This window comes from Chiloscyllium plagiosum, chromosome 4 (assembly GCF_004010195.1).
Source record: "Chiloscyllium plagiosum isolate BGI_BamShark_2017 chromosome 4, ASM401019v2, whole genome shotgun sequence".
In the NCBI taxonomy this organism is placed as follows: domain Eukaryota; kingdom Metazoa; phylum Chordata; class Chondrichthyes; order Orectolobiformes; family Hemiscylliidae; genus Chiloscyllium; species Chiloscyllium plagiosum.
The window spans coordinates 121,490,556-121,513,233 of NC_057713.1; the positions used below are offsets into that span (position 1 = coordinate 121,490,556).

General features: G+C 39.0%; 1 protein-coding gene across 2 annotated transcripts in view; it reads left to right on the forward strand.

Moving 5' to 3' along the window:
* The window catches only part of pag1 (phosphoprotein membrane anchor with glycosphingolipid microdomains 1), a 102,618-nt gene extending 80,652 nt beyond the window's left edge, over positions 1 to 21,966 (forward strand). For both annotated transcript variants that reach the window (XM_043689090.1, XM_043689091.1), the window contains one exon: positions 18,021 to 21,966. In XM_043689090.1, the coding sequence (XP_043545025.1) occupies positions 18,021 to 18,392 (372 nt within the window). In that variant the 3' untranslated portion in view covers positions 18,393 to 21,966. The remainder of the gene's footprint in view (positions 1 to 18,020) is intronic.
* The last annotated feature ends 712 nt before the right edge of the window (positions 21,967 to 22,678 follow it).

The window sequence follows — 22,678 nt, forward strand, 5'->3', positions numbered from 1 at the left end:
CCCAGGTTAATATCCCTAATAAAGGATCTCATGGTATGGAAATTACTCTGGCAGTTATGTTGTTAACTTAGTGTTGTAAGCATGCCTGGGGATCATATTACAGGGCTCCAGTAACAGATAATGGTAGTGCATAGTGATAGGTTAATTAAATCATTGGTAGATGAGAGAATGCTGAAGACAATGGTGCTGTAATGTGATAGGTTAGGTGTAATATAGGGAACCAGTGTGGCAGACAATGATTAGTTTAGAAAGACAAAGCAAGCTGGCTTGATTGGCTATGCTAATATTATCCGATAAGCGCGGGACCAACAACTGTATAAACTGCAGATGAACAAAAACAATCTTGGCAGTCTGCAAAAACATTTTGCTGGCTGCCACAGCTTTGATTTTGCAAGATTGAAGTTTAATTTTGTGAAGGATTTTCTGCGTCTCTTGGTAATTTTTTTATAGAACATTGAGTGATTCTTCCACAACAATGGTCGGGAGATCCACCTGGTTCCAATCATTACATTACACTATCCAATCTAATTGTCAATGTTAACATCATTTCCAGATCAGTCACCAATCTTAGAAATGAATTTCACAGCCTCACAATTTGTGAAGAAATTTCTCTTGCTCACTCTTCTAGATCTCTTACGCAAGTTTATTCTACTTGGCTCTCAATCTAGATTCCTCAGTTGCTGGAACCAGTCTGCTTTCTACCCTAACCTATCATTTCAAGATGTGAAACCCACTCCATCATTGTATCTGGAATCTATATTCTTTAAAATCCCAATCTTTCAAATAATCCAATAAAAAAGGCTTCTTTGTAATTGATTTCTTACTGTAATTTCATGCACAATTTACTGCTTAAAAGCTAATTATACAATGCCAAACTATAACAAAACACCACCTATGACCTAGTTCATCTGGAAAGTTTAATATACATGGGAGACTTATGGTTATGGCATTTCCTGTAATGCTGGACTATAAGGGCCTTGTATAAATAAATTGTGCAAATGTGTTCTGAGCTGTCTGATCATTTGTTTTGATAGTCTTAACTATCTTTGATTTACAACATACTGCAAAGTATCTTTAACTAATTTGGAATTGTCTGATTATTAAAAGTGTACAGGTAAAATCACCATAGTCCCAGAGGGGGAGAGACAACTGGTGGGGCTTTAACTTGAGAGTCAGCACGCTTCAGGCAAGGGGAGAGGATAACCAGGAGGTCCTTCGTGGCGTCCGATTTGGGAATTGAACCCACGCTGTTGGCGTTGCTATGCATTACAAGCCAGCCATCCAAATTAGCTGACCCCATTACTGCTGGGAATAAATGTTGTGTGGGTTGGACACTAATGCCTCACTTCTGGTGCTGTATCTATATCTAAAGTGGAATGATGGGATTAACATTACCTTCGGCACCATGTAAGAGAAAGGAAATGTGAAATGGATACTGGGCAGACTCCATTTCATTCTTTCACAGTCAAAATAACTCTACCTCAACTTGGTGCTAAACCAGTAATCCCATTCAAAGATGTCAAAGGATAGCTAGAATTGGAAATAGAAAAGTCACACTGAGGCAGTGAGGAGTTCTTTTTTGAGATTAGGATAATATCCTGTCTTCAAGAATGCAATATCTGACCTTTTTCTGATACTAATGGTGATTGTTACCAAGAATATTTTTCCTTCAAATAAAACAAATTTCACACAAGTCAATTTTTTTTATATAGTCTTGACGAACATCTTAAATGGAATAAATTGAGATTGAGGGTAGGTTTGACTTTAAATTGGCATTTTAAGAAACAAATTTTGTCTTTTTACAATAAGAATTTTTAAATAACTGAAGGAACACTTGTTTGATAAATTTGCAGGGTTTCTGTCTGTTAAATCAAAGGAGATTTAACTTGGAAGCAGTGAGATCCTGACAAGGTTGAACATGGGGAAAATCAATGAGCAAATAAATGCTTTTAGCCTGTGTTCACTTTGACTCTGAAAGCATTTATTGAGTGGTGCAATATATTTTAACTGTGTTAACTGCTGCCTTCCTGCACATTACTGTATTGAAGATTTTACCATTATTTTTTTCTGTAAGTGCAAATCTGCCAATGCTTCAGAAGGTGTTTACTGAGCTCTGATAAATATTATTGTTCTCAAAGCTAAAAGCAGTAGGCCTTGTGAAATCATCCATCTCAGCTTTACCTATATTAATTATATTGAATGGGTCATAATTTTACCGGTTTTTCATGGTGACTCATGTTCAAAAGCCTTTTTCTTACCATAGAATAAAATCAAATTGAAGAATTAGATTGTCCTTAGTTGTTAACCCGCCTATTCCATTTGTTTGCTTTCAGTCTGAGACCCTTCAAACAAAAATAATGACTCGACCTGATGGTATCTTTATGAAGAACAGTATGCCACCACCATTATGCTTCTTGTTACCACTTAACATCAACTTCATGATTTAACTGATAGATAATTGGGTACTTTTGTATTCATTGCCAGATCAGAAGGGTTAGAAAGGCTATGTGGCATGTTTAAAACACTCCAGATCCACAAAATGTACTTGTTCGGGGCCAGCTAACTAACTTATGCATCCTAAAACCATTTATGTCTGTATGGGCAAATTGGGACCTTGGATTGGAAATGTTGCAGCCATTTTAGAGCTGCATTCATCCAGGCAAGCAGAAAGTATTCTACCACACTCTTGACATGTGCATTGCAGATGTTAGACAGGCTTTGGGGAGTCATGAGGTGAATTACTCTCAGCCAAATTCCTTCTGATCTGGTCTTGTAGCCACAGTATTTGTATGGCTGATCCAGTTAAGTTCCACATCAACATTAATATTCAGAATGTAGATGGTTTGGATTTGAGTCATGGTACTACCATTTAACTATCAAGGGGAAATGATTAGATTCTCTCTTATTGGAGGTGGTCATTGTCTCAAATGAATGTTGCCACTTGTCAGGTCAAGCCCGAATGTTATACAGATCTTGTTACATATTGACATGAGCAGTTTTGGTATCTAAGAAGATGGGTATGTAGTTATTGAGAGAGAGACAAAAAATATTTTGAAGGAAATGGATTAAATTTTTGGAAAAAAAAGACATATGTAAGGATCTTTGGTGGGAGTAATGGGGTTAAAGAGACAGCCTTCTGTGCCAACATTTCTTTAATTCTAAGAAATTGGTCCATTATCTCATCTGAGCTCTGGGATTGGTTTTTGATTTGACTTGATTTATTCAGGTCATGTGTACTGAGATACAATGAAAAGTATTATGTTGCAGGCTAACCAGACAAATCATACCTTATGTAGTTACATCAAAGTAATAGAACAGAATGCAGAATATAGTTACAGCTACAGAGAAAGATCAACTTTAATACATGAGAGGTCTGTTCAAATGTCTGTTAACAGCAGGGAAGAAGCTGCTCTGAAATCGGTTGGAACGTATTTTCTACCTGATGGAAGAGGGTGGAAGCAGGTATAACCAGGGTGGGAAGGGTCTTTGATTATGTTGGCTGCTTTCCTGAGGCAGTGGGAAGTGCAGATGAAGTCAATAGAAGGAAGGCTACTTTTCATGATGGACTGGGTTATATTTATAAGTCTCTGCAATTTCTTGTGGTCTTCAGCAGAGCAATTGCCGTACCAAGCTGTGCTGCATCCAGATATGCCTTCTATGGTGCATCTAGAAAAATTGAGAGGAGTCACTATGGACATACTGAGTTTCCTTAGCCTACTGAGAAAGGAGAGGCATTGGTGTACTTTCTTGATATGGATGGATCAGGATAGATCGTTGTTGATATTTATGACCATCTTCACCTCAGCACTTTTGATACAGACAGGGGCATGTCCTCCATTCCGGTTCCTGAAGTCGATGACCAGAACCTGCATTGTGCTGACATTGAGGGAAAGATTGCACCATGTTAATAAGCTCTTTATCTCTTGCCTGTAATCTGTCTCATTGTTTAGGATCTGACCTTCTGCGGTGCTGTCGTCAGCAAATTTGTAGATGGAGTTAGAACTGAATTTGGCCACATAATTGCGAGTGTATAAGGAGCATAATAAGGGGTTTTGTATTTTGCCTTTATGGGGCACCGGTTTTGAGGATTATTGTGGAGGAGGTGTTGTTGCCTATCCTCACTGATTGCAATCTGCAGGTCAGGAATTCAGAAAAGATTTACCAGGATGCTGCTGGGAATAGAAGGTTTGAGTTATTGAGAGAGAGGCTGGGATTTTTTTCACTGGAGCATTGGAGGTTGAGGGGTGACCGTATAGCGGTTTATAAAATCATGACGGGTAATGATAAGGTGAATGGCAAATATCTTTTCCCTATGGTAGGGGATTTCAAGATTAGGGGTGTATTTTTAAAGTGAGAGGAGAAAGATTTAAAAAGGACACGAGAGGCAAAGTTTTTAAAATGTGAGTGCTTTGAATGAACTTCCAGAGGAAGTGGTAGATGACGAGACAGTTACAGCACTTAAAAGACATTTGGATAAATACATGAATAAGAAATGTTTTGAGCGATATAGGCCAATGCACAGGTGAGACTCGTTTAGTTTGGGATTATGGTCAACATGGACTGGTTGGACCAAAGGGTCTGTTTCTGTACTGTATGACTCTATAAGTCAAGGATCCAGTTGCAGAAGGGAGAGCAGAATCCTGGGTTTCAGAGTTTGGAGATGAATTTTGTTGAAATTATGATGTTGAAAGTGGAGCTAAAGTCAATAAATTTGAGCCTGACGTAGGTGTCCTTGTTATCCAGATGTTCCAGGAATGAGCATGGAGCCAGGGAGATGGTGTCTGCTGTAGACCTGTTGTGATGGGAGGTGAATTATAGCAGATTGAGGTAATCTAGGAGGCTGGAGTTGATGCCATTACTAATCTCTTGGAGAACCTCAAATGATGGATGTCAGAGCCACTGGGCAGCAGTTATTCAGGCCAGTTGCCTGATTGTTATTTGGATCCGGGATGAAATTGACCTTTTTGAAGCAGGTGGGAACCTCGCTGTATTGTTTTGAATGAGGTCAGCCAGGTCAATCTCATAGCATATGAATTCCCTGATTAAGGCTGTTAACCTTGTCCAATCAGGGAATCCTGGCTGACAGAGATAAACAGGAGTGTCATGGATTCTGCTCCAACTAGGAGCTGGCTCTGGATCAGTGTCATGTACTATGCACATGTAAATACAGGGTGACTTGGTAATGGGATGCTGGTCTTCATGTTGTAATGTGGAGAGGTTGTCCATATTAGAGGAGGAAGTGCTGGATGTCTTGAAGTGCTCACAAGTGAATAAATCCCTAGGACCTGATCAAGTGTACCCTAGAACTCTGTGGGAAGCTAAGGAAGTGATTGCTGGGCCACTCGCTGAGATATTTTTATAATTGACAGTCACAGGTGAGATCCTGGAAGACTGGAGGTTGGCGAATGTAGTGCCAGTGCTTAAGAAAGGTGATAAGGACAAGCCAGGGAACTATAGACCGGTGAGCCTGACGTTGGTAGTTGGAAAGTTGTTGGAGGAAATCCTGAGGGACAGGATGTGCATGTATTTGGAAAGGGAAGGACCGATTAGGGATGGTCAACATGGCTTTGTGCGTGGGAAATCATGTCTCACAAACTTGATTGAGTTTTTTGAAGAAGTAACAAAAAGGATTGATGAGGGCAGAGCGGTAGATATAATCTATGTGGACTTCAGTCAGGCATTCGACAAGGTTCCCCATGGGAGATTGGTTAGCAAGGTTAGATCTCATGGAATACAGGGAGAACTAACCATTTGGATACAGAAGTGCTCAAAGGTAGAAGACAGAGAGTGGTGGTGGTGGAGGGTTTTTTTGAGACTGGAGGATTGTGACCAGTGGAGTGCCACAAGGATCGGTGCTGGGTCCACTACTTTTCATCATTTATATAAATGGATTTGGATGTGAGCATGAGAGGTATAGTTAGTAAGTTTGCAGATGACACCAAAATTAGAGGTGTAGTGGACAGCGAAGAAGGTTACCTCATTACAATGGGGTCTTGATCAGATGGGCCAATGGGATGAGAAGTGGCAGATGGAGTTTAGTTTAGATAAATACGAGCTGCTGCATTTTGGGAAAGCAAATCTTAGCAGGGCTAATACACTTAATGGCAAGGTCCTTGGGAATGTTGCTGACCAAAAAGAGACCTTGGAATGCAGGTTCATAGCTCCTTGAAAGTGGAGTCCCAGGTAGATAGGATCGTGAAGAAGGCGTTTGGTATGCTTTCTTTTATTGGTCAGAGTATTGAGTACAGGGATTGGGAGGTCATGTTGCTGCTGTACAGGAATTTGGTTAGGCCACTGTTGGAATATTGCGTGCAATTCTGGTCTCCTTCCTAGTGGAAAGATGTTGTGAAACCTTAAAGGGTTCAGAAAAGATTTACAAGGATGTTGCCAGGGTTGGAGGATTTGTGCGATAGGGAGAGGCTGAATAGGCTAGGGCTGTTTTCCCTTGAGCGTTGGAGGCTGAGGGGTGACCTTATAAAGGTTTATAAAATCATAAGGGGCAAGGATAGAATTAATTAACAAAGTCTTTTTCCTGGGGTGGGGAAGTCAGGAACTAGTGGGCATAGGTTTAGGGTTAGAGGGGAAAGATATAAAAAAAGACCTGATGGACAACTTTTTCATGCAGAGGGTGGTACATGTATGGAATGAGCTGCCAGAGGAAGTGATGGAGGCTAGTACAATTGCAACATTTAAAAGGGATCTGGATGGGTATATGAACAGGAAGGGTTTGGAGGTATATGGGCCAGGCGATGGCAGGTGGGACTAGATTAGGTTGGGATATTTGGTCAGCATGGACAAGTTGGACCGAAGGATTTGTTTCCGTGCTGTACATCTCTATGACTCTCTGACTCTGCGTCTGCAAATACTCCCACTAGCTGGTCCATTAAGATCTTGTTGTCAAGTTGCCCAGATCTCTAAATGTGTTGAAAAAGATGATGCCGTGTATCTTCAGTCTCAGTACTTAAATAAACCCTTTGAGCATATTTTAAAACATACCACCAGGTGTTATGCCCTGCAGAAGATCCAATCTGACTATGAAGATGCAATGACTTCATTTCAGGAAAATGGTGGCCATTTTTGACTCCTCAATGGTTGATTTTTCCAGCAATCTCCACATATTCACAAACACCTGGGAATTACCAGAAATGTTTACTTGCATTCTCAATGCTTCTTCAATAGCGGACTTTACTGTGTTGCCTGCTAGAGACTAGTGTTCAGTATTACATGTGCTCCTTTTTATAAGCCTACAAACCAAACTGAAGAGGAAATAGCAGCTTGACTGTACAAATTCGCAAGAGACTAGGATATAACATCAGTTTATTGCAGAAATGACTCCTCAGCTTCAGTAACAGACTTGAAGTGTTTTCAAACATCATTATTAGAGCACTTTTTCTCAGCCCCTTGATGGTCCCGTGCTGTTTCTCCCGAGATGTTGTGTATTTCTCTATAATGCGCATTTTGGCCAGCTCCCAAGTGAAATAATTGTAATGAGCTGACTATATGAATAAACTGTGCCACTTTTCTAAATGTGTTGACCTTCCACCCAACCCATCTGTCTGTCCACTCAAGCATGTTGCCAGTTTATGTCCAAGTCCCCAATCCCAGTAAGGCCCCTTGTCAAAGCAGGACTGAGATGTTACTTGACAGCACGTTTTTCAAATGTAGCTAGTGGCTGTTCACATGATTTTAACTGTTAGTGGCAGGCAGATCTGCATCACTATCCATTCTTGATGTTTTTATTATTTTGTTTGCACAAGTGACTGTATTTTACATGGTATTTACTTTCCCAAACATTTCCTTTATGATTGGTTTATTGTAACAATGCTTAAATTTGCTAATCCTTTCCTTAGGTTAACATTAGCCTTCCTGATCTAACTTGCAAACTTCATTGTAAACTAGCTGACTGACTGTCGGTGAGTAAAGATTTTGAAGAAATAAACCAAGCATTAGGGTCGTTCGTTTAAATGGTAGCAGCAGGGAGCACCATTGTTGCTCTTTCTTGGCATAGGTGTTCATTTTCCCCATAGACAGCAATGTTCTTTGTACAATGGACTCCCTGGTGTGAACACATTGTCTGTAAAATGGACAGAGTTGGATTAGAATATTTCTGTCGTTTTGATTGTGTGGACCTTATAACTTGAACCATACATGAAAATGTCATTGTTAATGAAAACTGCATGTTCTATTCATTTTTCCAGCTACTACATTCACAAAACTCTGCTTGTAAGAAAACATATTGGGATTCATTTGTATTTCCTCCAATTGCTCTCTTCTTGATTTAAAACTGAAGAAAAATTCATTGGTCAGATATTTTATACATTTATATCTCAAATTCTGTACTCTATAGTACATAAATGTAGTCCTACAAGAGCTGACTCAAAAAGTGGCATTCTTGGCCTCCTGATAAATAATAAAGTTGAACAGTATGTTTGCAAAGGCAGCTATCACTATTACCACTGACTTTGTTATCTGGGTCAGGTGATATAGTGGATGTTAAATATTGATATTATTGGTTTTAATCAGTCTTCATCTCATAGTAGGTATTTGTCCTTTTTCATAATCTGTTTCATGTATTCTGGACTTATAGCTACCAAACTGTAGCCTCAATGGATATTTGAAATCCTTTTAAAATACTCTGAGGTGAAAAAGTATTATTTCCTCCTGATGATTTGTCTTTCAAGTGTCACCCTTGTTACACTTCTGTTAGAAATCAAGCCCTGCTTTTCCTGGAGTCATCACAAAAGTTAAGGATTTTAGAACATGTGCAGAATTCCCCAATTTATCTGGCTTATAAATACCCATGTTGACAGAAACTCACTCAATACGAATTAATATTTATTGCCAATAGATAGATTCTAGCCACAGGTAAACACTATGAATCATCAACATATAACACTAACTCCTTTTATAAACACCCCTGTACTCATACCCAGAAAGATAGGAAAAGAAACCTGAGTGCTATGGGACGGAGGGAAAGGCTGAAAAGGTGGTTCAGTGGTCCCTGTCCACAAGCTTTGTTGAGGTAATCCTATTCGTTTAGGAGAAAGTGAGGACTGCAGATGCTGGAGATCAGAGCTGAAAACAGGCAGCATCCAAGGAGCAGGAGAATTGACGTTTCGGGCATGAGCCCTTCTTCAGGAATCTAAGGGAGGAAGAGAGCTTCTTCAAGGAAGGCATCCTTACAAGATGATTTGCAGTTGGTTAAAATCTTCTAGGAGAAAGTGAGGACTGCAGATGCTGGAGACCAGAGCTGAAAATGTGTTGCTGGAAAAGCTTGATTCCTGAAGAAGGGCTCCTGAAGAGGTTGACTAGAACTTTCAAACAAGCACCAAGACAGGGCTTGGCTGGTGGTGAGAAGGGCTCTGCCGGTGAGATCCTTCATGCACGCCCGGACTCTCTGCCCCACTGCACGCTGCCCTCGAAGCGGCTGTTGAGGGGATGAGACTGTCACACACTTCCTTCTGGAATATCCCCATGCAAAGGAGAGGAATGCAGTGGTGTTTGTTGAGGTTCTTCCCGAGCAGCTCCGCGATGCGGTACTGTATGCTCTATGGCCTGTTCCCTGGGACGCACACTGAGACAAACATCAACTGTGCCTGGAGGATCATCAACTCTTTGGTCTGCCTGAAACCTGTTGATCTTCCAGCTGAAGGAGTTGACCCCGACTGAGGATTGCAGACTGGCACATTCCAAGGTCCAGGGCTACGTGTTGAGGGATGAGCTGAAACCTGGGACAGCTGCCGCCAAGGCGCAGTGGGGAAAGACCACCGTGTAAGGTCTGTCTGCCAAAGAAGAACAGGAGGCCCACCCAGTAATTGGGCTCCGCTGACGCCTCAGCTAAATATCTGGATGGTCAACATGCAGACTTGTATGTACAAATGATATCAAATATTTTTATGAATAAAGTATTTTTTTTTAAAAAAACTGGACTCCCCACATAAGCATGGTGGCTACAAAAGCAGGTCAGAGACTAGGGATATTGTGGCGAATAACTCACCACCTGACCCTGCAAGGCACAAGTCAGGAGTGTGATGGAATGTTCCCTGCTTACCTGGATGGGTGCAGCTCCAACAACACTCAAGAAGCTTGACACCATCCAGGACAAAACAACCTGCTTGATTGGCACCACATCTACAAACATTCAAGTCCTTCACTAATGATGCTCAATAGCAGCAGTGTGCACTACCTACAAGATGCACTGCAGAAGTTCACCAAAGATTCTTAGATAGCACCTTCCAAACCCACGACCGTTTCCATCTAGAAGGACAAGGGTAGCAGGTACTTGGGAACACTACCACTTGCAAGTACCCCTCCAAGCCACTCACCACCCTGACTTGGAATTATACCACTATTCCTTCACAGTCATTGAGTCAAAATCCTGGAATTCTCTCCCTATTGGCATCGTGGGTCAACTCGCAGCAAGTGGACTGCAGCAATTCAAGAAGGCAGCTCACCCCCACCTTCTCAACAACAAATAGGAATGTGCTGTCAATGCTGGCCAGCCAGCCATGCCCAAGTCCCATAAATGATTTTTAAAAAGATTTCACACCAATCTACTAGCACAAATTTAGACATCCATGAGTTAGTGTGGGCCATTATCAGCAATAGAACTGTATTCAACCAAAATGTATAAACTTCTGGCCCAACACATTACTATGAACTCAACATGATTCATTGAAGATTGCATGAGTGCATGTCCAGAGACACCAGGCATAACTAAAGATGAGTGAACTCCAGAACTACCTATACCCTCCAGTCGGCTAATTCAGAACAACCACAACATTAGCAGAGTCGTGTATAAATGTGGTGTGGCATTTTAGGCTGTGTTAAGAACTTATGAGGGAACACTTTTTTCCCTTAGTTATTTGCCTACTAAATGCTTAGTTTAGGCTGATTTTAGTATGTTAGAGTAAACGTCTTTTCTTTAAATTGCTTGCTGAGAAACTTGCATCTATTTTCAAAAGTTATCGGTCTTCAGAGATTGTGACCTGATGCCTTTCTTTTGGATGATATTGCAAAGGGGGAGTGGGAGGGCTCCTGGGGTGGAGACTTCTGAAATAGCCGTGCGTGAACATCAAGACTTTTCTTGGCAGGGGATGCTGTAGTTGTGATGGAATAGATAAAGAAAGAAACAAGCGAGGGTAGCGGGATAATTATTGATCATCATTAATATCACATTTTTAAGTGTATTAATTCCCAGCAACTTCATGAAACTCAAAGAGGGTTAAATGGGAGACTCCATTTTCAAAAAACTAAAGATGGACCTTTGCAAATCAGTCAGCAGGCTTTGGGCCAATTTGTATTCCTTACTTGCTACAATTCACTGGATGAACTGTACTAATATTGGTCTGTGTCATCCATGCATTTGTGTTTAGCAAAACCTGGCACAGTCACACGATTTAGAAAAGAGAATTGGAAGGAATCCAAGTAATTAAATTCTGGAATCAATTGTGCAGGACAAAATAGGAAACATTTGGAAATGTGACTTAATTATATCGCTTCAGTTGGGTTTACAAATGGGAAGCCATGTTAGAGAAATTCACTTAAACTTTCAGCTAGAGTAACGAAGATGTGGTTAAGGGCAAGAACACATAATGTGCTTGCATTTCTGTGAAGATTTTCTGAAGATTCTGTGGCAAAAATGAAACCAGTTTAACTTTAGATTTGTAGAAATTACTTTAATTCCATCACAATAAATAAGTAGTTTAAAAAATCCAAAATTAATGTTGTAGGGACAATTCCTGTCCGTGGACAGAAAACCACTTTAGGGAGAATTCAAATACAAACAATGTGAATTGTCCAGTTGGTTGAGATGATGAATAGATCCTTTTAAATTTAGCTGACAATTACTTAAACACACAAAGCAATGGCAACTATTCTGTGGTATTTAATAAGGCTAAGCCAGTCAAAACAATGCATCAAGCCAATTTAACTTTTAGAAAGACTATTTCTAGAAAAAAAAACTAGACGAGACACAGTATACATGGAAAGAATTACTTTGTATTATAACATCTACAATATGATATATAATTTAGAATGAAGGTTGTCAACTATTTGTGATATCTCTTGTGTCTAATCTGTAGCATAGACTGGATTTTATGAGACGCGTCAATCCCTGCCCCCAGATGGAAACGACTTGGGGAATTTGTCCACATCCCTGTCAGCACAGCAATTTAATGCTGGGAATTACTGCCATGGCCAGGATGAGGCACTTAAGTCACTATAAATTTTAATTGGCCTATTAAGTGCTTTCCTTGGCCCAAGAGTGAGCCTCCCCACTCCCCCATAAAAATCTCAGATGGGTAGTGGGGAGAGCATTAGGTGGAGGAGAGGCCCCTGGCTGGATTTTACATGCCCCTTGCCTTCAAAGCTGCTCGTCAGGGTGTGTAAAATCCAGCTGCAATTTATTAGTTCTATTTAGTACCTTTCGTTAATTCAATTTGCTTTTAACTTGCTACTGTTCCTCTAGGTGTTATTTCGAACTCTCTTTACATGCAAGTTGCTTCAGCACGTTCCCTGGGGCTGATTAAGAGCTTTGAATCTCTGAATTGTTGATCTATAGTTCTTTACCTTTAGCAAACTACCTTTCTCCCCATTAGCCACTAGTTTTGATTGCTATTTTAAGGCTGGGTTAGTACTACATAATTTGACAGACCCCAGCAGGAATCTCAAATGCACATCATGTCGGTAAGATGTTCATGTTCAATAGTGCATTAACCATGAGTTATTTCTTAAAATCCATGAGTTGGCATTTTTGCATGATATCTCATTTGTTTTTGTTCAGTTGTGATATGGTGCATTTATGTGATATTTTAATAACTGGGCCTGTTGTGAAGCTAATAACCATATGATCAGAGGTCACTTGTCATCACTTTCAAGAATAAACATTTCAGGTCATTCATAGGCGATCAGACTTTAGATTCTGAGCCAGCAATGCCTTAAATAATAAAGATCAGCTGCAGATTGGTAACTAGAGATAATGGAGTTAAAAATCACACAACACCAGGTTATAGTCCAACAGGTTTAATTGGAAGCACACTAGCTTTCGGAGCAACGCTCCTTCATCAGGTGATTGTGGAGGGCTCGATCGTAACACAGAATTTATAGCAAAAATTTGCAGTGTGATGTAACTGAAATTATACATTGAAGAATTGATTGTCTGAAGGGAGAAAAAACTGATGTCTCAGGGGTTGGGGACCTCCGTATGACTCTGTTTCATTCAGAGTAACAGTCACTCAGGAGTGAGAGAAAGTTTTTAAGGCTTATGCCCGAAACGTTAATTTCCTGCTTCTCGAATGCTGCCTTACCTGCTGTGCTTTTCCAGCACCACACTCTCACCTAGAGATAATGGCTCAAATAGTCACTGGCGTAGCAGAGACTGGAGCTTTATATCAGGAGCATATGGAATAACTGACACGATTTGATTTTGAGGGAATTGCCAGGGAATTTTACAATACTAATGGACAAGTCACTTGCATCAGGAACTCTCTGAAAGTTGGAGGGTTCTGACTGACTTCAATTTAATAGGGATTCAGGAAATATTAAAGCCTTAAAAACTTTCTCTCACTCCTGAGTGACTGTCACTCTGAATGAAACAGAGTCATACGGAGGTCCCCAACCCCTGAGACATCAGTTTTTTCTCCCTTCTGAAACCTGCCCCTCCTGACCCAACCCTTCCAGCCCCACTGCCATCTCCCTGTCAACACCTCACTGGACCCAGAACCACCACCTCTCCTCCATTCTGACCTATCTTTGCTGGAGCTAACACCCAACCCCTCTCCACCCTGGGTCCATCCCTACCCAGATCTGACACCCTCATCTCCTCACCAGACCCAACAGCAATCTTCACCACACCCCTGCTCCCCGCTCCCCCAGCCTCCACACAATCTGAGCAAGTTTCCATCGACTATACTGGCCTGGCGAGATGTGACCAACATCACCAAGCTGACCTGATGTGACACTGCTGGTCATGACCTCCACTCCACCATTCTCGCATTCCGATCACTTAATCTGCATTATCAACACCCTTTCTCCCCTAGTACTCCAACCCCTCAATATTGTATAAATGCGGCCCCTTCCACTGGCTCTGATGAAGAGTCATCTAAACTCAGTGTTAGCTTAATCTTGCTTCAAGGATAATGCCTCACCTGCAATTTCACAGCATTTTTTGTTTGCTGTCTGTAATTTCTATTGTTTTCTAATATGATCTCAGCTGACTGTACCACTGGACAAGTTGGATCCAAGGATGAAATCTGGCCTGATAGATCTCTCATTTAAGTTAATGTGGTGGTCATTTTTTTTTTGAAACATGGTCGTAATGGGCCTGCAGAATTTCTTTAACAACAGAAGTTTTTTATACAAAGGACAAAAATAAAAGAAAAGAAACCACGTTTTCTAGATTTACAATGTAAATAGGAAAACAACATTCTTAAAATGTCAAGCAAAGCAAAGTTTCCATCTATTTTCGAACATCATCACTTTACACTGATTCATATCCAGAAAGGTTATTCATCTAAATCACATATTTCCAGTCAGGAAGTTGCACAAAATAATTTTTTGACCAGGGTGACTGTCCTTTCCCTCTGTACTCTTTTGTTTTTATTATTAGGAGAGAAACTATATTTGCTTCTGACCACACACAGGACTATGCAAAACTAACAAAATGTTTAGTCTCTGAGTTTACTAAGTTGATATCAATTCTTATTTTGAACCAAAACAAGCTAATGGCTTTCAATCCTCGTGTTTCTTGTCGTAAACAACATAGAACAAGCAATCTTCCAGGGGGTCCCTGCAAATTGACACATATAGAGGAATCTTGATTATTCATAGGACACGGGCGGGGAGTATTTTGTTCGGTTAATTGCATTTCGGATAATCGCGTGCTGGATAACATAGTTTAGCCAAGTATCGGGACCTTGCAATCTCGCAGGATAATCCAATATGCGGATAATCAAACGCCGGATAATCGAGGTTCCTCTGTATACTAGATTGAGCCCCATTCTAGAAAGATGGTCAAAAGTGTTTTTTTTTAAAACACTTTAATAAAATAACCAACCCCATGTGTCACTATTTCAAAATTCTAACTCTTAAAAACGTTATATATAATCTGACACTATTTTTCCCAGCTCTGTTGCAGCATTTGCTTTGTCAGATAATCCGCAGCCAATCATGCTTCAGATTAGCCACTGATTGTGATGTCATTCCTCCAACTATTTTGAGTGATTCAAATATTCTGAGATTTTCTGTTTTGTTCTTCAAGTACTTCCAACTCATTTTGAACCTTCTGGTTTCATACCCTGGTTTCTTTAAATTTGATCAAAGTTTTAGACTTTTTTTGGTCCTGTATACTTTCCTTCTTCATAACCTGCTCTCTAATAACTGTCCAGCGTTTTGATTTGGTAGTTTTTGTGGAAAAGACTGTGGACTCTTCCACTTGCTGCTTCAGTGATTATTTGGTTTCCTGTATGTCCCGTTTGAGTTCTTTCAGTGGACCATCAATGCTGACATTTACTTCTGAAAGGGCCGTCTCCTGATTGATTGACAGCTCCTAGTGGGTGCAGTGTGTCTCCACTTGTTTCTGAATGTCTACCGTTTTCTCCATCATTACATTTGATGTGTGAGTTGTTCCAGATCTCCCTGCATTCTTTTCATTTGAGCGATGGTACAGAGCTTGTGGTTCATCTTGCTTTTATTCTTTCCTTCCAGCTCTTCATTCACTTTTCTTACCTGAGTAGAGGTATAATCTAAAGACTTCATCATCTCTGAGATGATATTCTCAAATTTATCCTGTACTAGCCTTTTTCCATTTTTCTCTTCACAGCAAAGTGCTAAGATTTTATCTCCACTAATTTAGAAGAAAGTCCGATGTTCTATTCCACTTTTGCAAGTTATTCCTTGAATAGTCTGCTATAGTTTCTGTTGAGTCTCTGAAATCTGATTGATTAAATGAATTGTGACTATGAGAAATAATGGCGTGCTTTTTCAGCAGTGTCTGTGATGTGGAACATCTGCTACATCCAGGTGAAATGACCATACTTGCACTCCAGCACAATTGATCCTGCACAGGAAATTCTGTGGACATTTTCACGATATTCCTTTGACCTTCCTTTGCTTGTTGTTCCAGTAGGTGGCCTGATCATTGCATTTCTTAAGTGAATTAAACTAGCCTCTTGAATGCTTACTGGCAACTGTGTTTTCAAAATTCTCCAGAGTAGGTTGAGGATTGTTTCATACACTGTAGCATGATTCAAAACTGTCAAATATGTGTTTCACCTGCACATTAACCTGCTTGCTGATTGTTCAAGCATGATAGACCTTAAAACGTCTAGCAAAATGAAAATTAAATCTATTTCCCAATATCATCATTTTACACGGATTCAAATCCAGGGAAGTTACCCCTTGATACCAAGTATTTAAGTTTGACATCACTGATTCTACCTTGTTCATTCCTGTTAACTGTGAAGTTTTCTTACATGAATACATAAAAACTAACAGTTTAGACTTTCTCTGCTTTTTAGCAACCTGCAGATCTCTAACCAAATATTTCAAGTCAGGAAGTTGCACAAAATAAATGTTTTCTACTTGTGTAACTATGCTTTCCTCTTTTTTTTTTAGAAGAGATTATTATCTGGTCTAATAATCGTTCTCGTGTCAGATTAATTAACTCTGTGGGTTAGTTTATTTAAAACCGTGAAACTCAAGCTATGAATCAGGCATTTCAGTAATGCAACTGATTTCTCTGCATGCAGCTCGCAAAATCTATAGCAGATTGACTGTCAGGCAGAGTCGCAACATTGTTTGCACACCACGTATAAAATCCTGAAAGATGCCTCTTAAAGGCAAAATAAACCCAAAACAAAGATGTCATCTTTCAGATGAAATGTTAACCAATGGCCCCAATTACCTAGTCAGGTGGGTGTAAACGTTCCCATGGCATTATTTTGAAAAACAGCTGGTGGATTATTCTCAAAAACAAAAAAACCAGAAGTTGCTGGAAAAGCTTAACTGGTCTGGCAGCATCTGTGTTAATGTTTCAGGTCAAGTGACCCTTCCTCAGAACAGCTGAATTATCCTGTTTTTCTTGGCCAAAATGTATTCCTCAATCGACCTCACACAATATTGAAATGTCGAACAAGTTATCTGGACATTAATACATTGCTGTTTTGCTGTGCACCAATTAGCAACAATTCTTACATTGTACTAGTGATGACACTTCAAAAGTAATTAACTGACAAAAGCATTTTGAAAGGTTCAGTAGATATGGGAAGTGCTGTATAAGTAAGTACAAGTTGTTTTATGTATAATTTTCCAAAATCTGTAATTTACATTTGAATGAATCAATAAGTTCTGCTTCCACTGTCCTCTTAAGATGTTTGATCCATAGATTTATCAGGTTGCTAACTGAGGTAATGTTTTCAATATTATCAATTTGTAATTTCACTTGTTAAAAAAAACCCATTCTTGTGAAATTTGGCAGTTGGCATGCAGGCAAATACTCTTCTTCGTTTTACATAATATATTCCTATTTTAATAACGGCATGTTCACAAATACAGTTTGACTGTAAATTGATCTCACATGATCCTCTATATAGCAGCAACTATGCAGAGCAACATACAGATTAAAAGTTATTTTTTAAAAACTATAATGATATACATGATCAACGTGATCATGACAAATAATGTCTTAACTCTTTAAACACCATCTCCGGCCAATTTTTCGTTAACTCTAATATTGCACTATGAATGTCTGGATAGAACAATGGACGATCCCATTATCCTATTGAGATAATCAGATAAACTAAGATTTAGAGAAATTTATAATATAATAGTAGCCTCAAGTGAAAGAATACTTTGCACTAGTTCAGAGTTTGGAGAAACTTATGTTTGATCAGACAGCATTAGAGTATAATGTTTTAGTTTTGAATTTTTAATGCAATAGATCCAAAATCTATAAGTACACTTTTGGTATAGTTTGTTTTGTACACCTAAAACTCTAAAACTGGGTAACTGTTTCTTTTCAGATTGCAGCCATGTACTCCACTGTGAATAAACCTGCAAAACAGTGGTCCCAAGCAGAGGCAGAACAGGAAGGTGGATATGCCAGCATCGATGAGGTGACTCCTCAACGGCGTCCATCTACAGCCAGTCATCTGTATGCATCTGTAGCTGACTATGAAAGAGAACCTAAGGTTGCAGATCAAAATCCATCTGTAAATGATGTGGGAGAGGAGACTGATCCAGGATATGAGCCCATCAGAGTTCTGAAAGAGGAATCTACAGACAAGGAGACTGAGTCCAATGAAAATGAATCCCAGTGCACAGAAGGAGAGCATGACTATGAAAGTATCCGAGAATTGGAACAGAAACAAAATATGAACAATCCTAATGTTTAACTGCAGGTCATTTAGCGCTTCTGAGACACACAATCCAGCCATTTACTTTTAAAATTATTTGCCTGACATTTCTCATACTACATATCTTATAAACAATGAGTTGAAGGAGGAAATATTTCCTACTGCTGCGCCTATACATTAATAAAAAGTGCTTTTGTCTTTGTTGAATTAGTTTTGGGGAGGGGAAGAATAATTCCTGGGTGTCTAAGTCACTTGGTAATGTTCTTTTCTGTGAGTCTGTTTGTAGGAACACAGTAACCGATCAAAGTGCAGAAATAAATGGCTACAGTCAGCACAGCTGTGTTCTTTGCAAAATGTAGTAGGGTGAACTCAGTACTTATATTTGGTGAAGAGAAAAATAAGTATTTTCATAAATTACAGAAGTGAGTGAACAGCAAAATAAAGTGTTCCTCTTTTAATGTATGTTCATTAGTAAATAGCAACATAGAAATACTTCTGTACATAACCAAATGAAGAGAAAGTTAACATTTAGATGATTATGTTCCAAATAAATTAGAATTAAGTGTATCATTCAAGAGGCTTACCACAGTGACTGTGTGTTATTAAGATTTTGTTCCTACTTTGTCCCTGGGAGCCATTTAGTGAGGACTATATGAACGCACCTATAGTTGGTTTCTCTAATTGGTACCAGTATCTTAATGTAACTCTGATAGAAAAACAATTATGAAGGAGTTCACTGTCTTCCATTAAGTGTAAACGTCATTTTGACTCTCCAAACAAAAAATCAAGAATATGTAGTATTGGAAAGTGAGCACAAGACAAGATGTCTTAACCTATTCATGCACCAGCAATGAAACTTCTAAACCGTACTTGCAGCTCAAATAATAGAAAAGGACTAACTCCCCAGGTCAGGTCAGGGCTACTCAACACAGAATATTTGTTATGGTTGGGTAGTAAATAAAATTCTTTTCTAGATCTCAAATCCAGCTCCAGAAGCCTTTTAATTTCAGGCTTTGCCGATAAGCTTCATTAGCAAGTAAACTATTGGATCACTCGTCTGAAGGAAAACCACATTTAAATGTTGATATATTGCAAATATCTAAAAAGAAACTCTGTCATGCTATGTGTCAGTTTGAATGTACAGATCCTCCAAACAAATTCTCACCACTATCTCCTAAAGATGTCAATGATGCAGCCGTACTTTAATTCCATTGGAACGATATGGTCAGCCCTTGTTCAGGCTGAAATATGTAAATAGGCATGAACCTCTTGACAAACGAGGAAGGCAGTTAGACATCTTTGTATGGATCTAATTTGGTTATTCCCTGCCTAAGCTAATGCTCTGGGGACCTGGGTTTAAAAATCCATCACAGCAGCTGACATAACTTTAATTCAGTTCTCCAATGCCATGGAACTGGTAATTGTTGTAAAAACCCATCCAATTCACTTGTCCTTTCATCTTTACCTGGTCTGGTCAACATGCAACTCCAGAGACATAGTAATGTGGTTGACTCTGAAATTCCCAGCAAGTTACTCAGTTCAAAAGTAAATATGGATGGGCAACGAATGCTGTCTTTGCCAGTGGTGCCCATATCCTATGAAGGAATAGAGAAAATAAATTGTAAAATGTTGAGGCTCATCTATTGTCCTTGTGGCAGACACTCTAGCAGTTACAGCCAACCTGAAAATGCTCTATCCTGCCCTCTAATCCCTGTCCATTAACCAATTCTCTATTTATGTGAATATATCACTTTACAATTCATGAACCAATTTTATATTGTTGAATACCTTTTGAAAATTCAATCTACTTTACATTTCTCTGTCTACCCTGTTAGTCACATCCTCAAAACGTACTCCAATTTGTGAAAACACTACTTCCCTTACAAAAAAAACCTCTTTGACTCTGTCAGATCATACAATGGATTCTAAGTGTGTTGTTAGGATTCCATTAGATTCCAGCATTTTCCTGACTGTACTAAAGCAATGTTGGGTTACTCATTCTGACAAAATGGTAAAGTCCAGCTAGACACCAAAGTCGATATTCATCCCATTACTTTGTAAAACTTGCACAACAATGCAATAAACTGCTTACTATAGACTGGTGCTTGCTGTGTGCAAATAGGCCCATAGGCATGAACCTCAATATTAGGATCATATATAGGATCTTCAGTTGTTTCAATTTCAACATTTTTGAAGTCTGTATTGTAATATCTTTTTTAAACTCACAACGGTGCCATTAGCATTGATAGCACATTTAGATATTCATACCACTGGTGGTTCTTAGAAAGTTATATTTCAGAATTGTAGATTAAATTTGAATGCTGTGACAATATATAATGCACAATTAGGATGCACATGGAGACGTGATGTGCCAATTATTTTAGCAGAGTCCATTCTCTACTGCTGACAATGAAATTATATCTTTCAATTGCAGAAACATATAGAGCAGTGAAAGAGCCAAGGTAGGTTGTTTGGAATCAATGATTGATTTGTTATAATATATGTTAAAACAGATATTTGCCAGAGCAGAGCAAGTAATGAAATAGAATTGATCTAATCGATTCAACTCTGTCAACGGAACTTGATGCAAGATGCCTGTAGTTGGGAAGCCTACTTACCAACTGCACTTGTTGTATTGCAGTATTTGTGAACCTCTGTTATTTATGTCAACAACAATATAAGGTACTTATTACATGAAGTTCAACAACTTTTGTATTCACTTTAAAAACACTTTTGTACTTTTTAAAATTACAATATATATTGGCAAATAGTTTATTTTACTGAGGACTAAAAGGATAAATTTCTAAATCTTTTCTTTTTGTAAAATAAACAGTTTTTATTTTGTTTTACATGTTTAATAAATTCAGTGTGCATATTTAGTAAAATAGAATGGTTTTAATTAAAATGTTTTCAACAAACATTTTCTCAGCTGGGTAGTAAAGGGCTCCTGCATCATTTTCATTGCAGCAATGCCTTGTGGAAGTGATTTCTCATATCTGAATGTGCCCTTCATCATGCCAAGTTTTTGGGAACTAAAAACTAGTGCGCATTTTTATTATATTAAGACAAAGCTTTTGTTTTGAATATTTTGTATATTACTGTTTATGCTGAAGTTCTTCATCACAAAATCTCTCCTTAATTTGAGTGAAATTTGGATCTCTGTCATCAAAAGACTTAGACTGAATCATGGTGATTTTTTAAATTAGGGGAAGAAACTACTGCCAAATACTAACCTAACTTCCTTGTCACTTTCCCTTTTCTGTAAATATACAGCTAACATGTATTGGAGCCTTTGTTTAGATTTACTGTCGGAAGTCTGATGATTAATTATAAAATTTGTCCCATGACTATAGTCTTCAGTATAAAAAGCTGGTCGTATTATTTTGATTAATTATACATTTTATTCAAAAAGGAATCAGGTTACATTGTACAGTGACCCCCCCTTCTAGTTGACCTGGTCTTTTCTCTTGTTATTTACATCCTTGATGTTATGCATTTGGTCCGTGACTGTAATTTCTTGTATCAAAAGAAAATGTGGGAATTGATGGATTGTGTTCAAATGTGTGAACGATTGGCAACACTGTTAAATAAAGAAAACATTTGTTTAGGTCTATTTTTTGTAATGTACTAATTCCTTTTGATCCTCATTTGATACCCTCAAAAGTCATATTTTCAGTACTAACTGCAAAACCTACATTGTGCTACAAAGAAGTACTACAACTGCAGTGATTTAACAGAACAAACTTTCAGACTTGAGCGAAATAATTTTTCTTCATTGCAGTTTTAAATAACTTGCTTAATATTCTGAGACTGTGTAGCCTGGTTCCACAGCTCCCAGCCAGGGAAAGCATTCTATCTGCATCAACCTTTCTATATTTTTAAGAATTTTGTATATTTCCATGATATTGCCTCTCCTCCTATTCCATTTATATTCTATTCTATTCTATTCCAGACAATAGAGACCCAGTCTCCTCAATTTCTCCTCATAGGCCAGTCCAACCATCCCAGGAATCAGTCTGGTAGACCTGTGTTGCATTCCCTCTCTGCTTCCTAAGCCATTGTGAATCCCATTCCAAATTTAAAGAGTTTGATCCCTCAAAGTGAGGGGGATGGAGGAGAGTGCTCTTGGGTAGCTGTTAGAGCAGGAGTACAGCTGTGTTGTAGCTTGGGTAGAGCTCTCTCATGACCCATAGCTGCCTTTGGGGTTCCAACACCAGGATATGGGAAGGCCTACTCAGTCAGAAGTATATTCTTCCTTAGGTAAGGGGACCAGAATTGCACACGATATTCCAGCCACATCTAACCAATGTTTGATATAATTGACA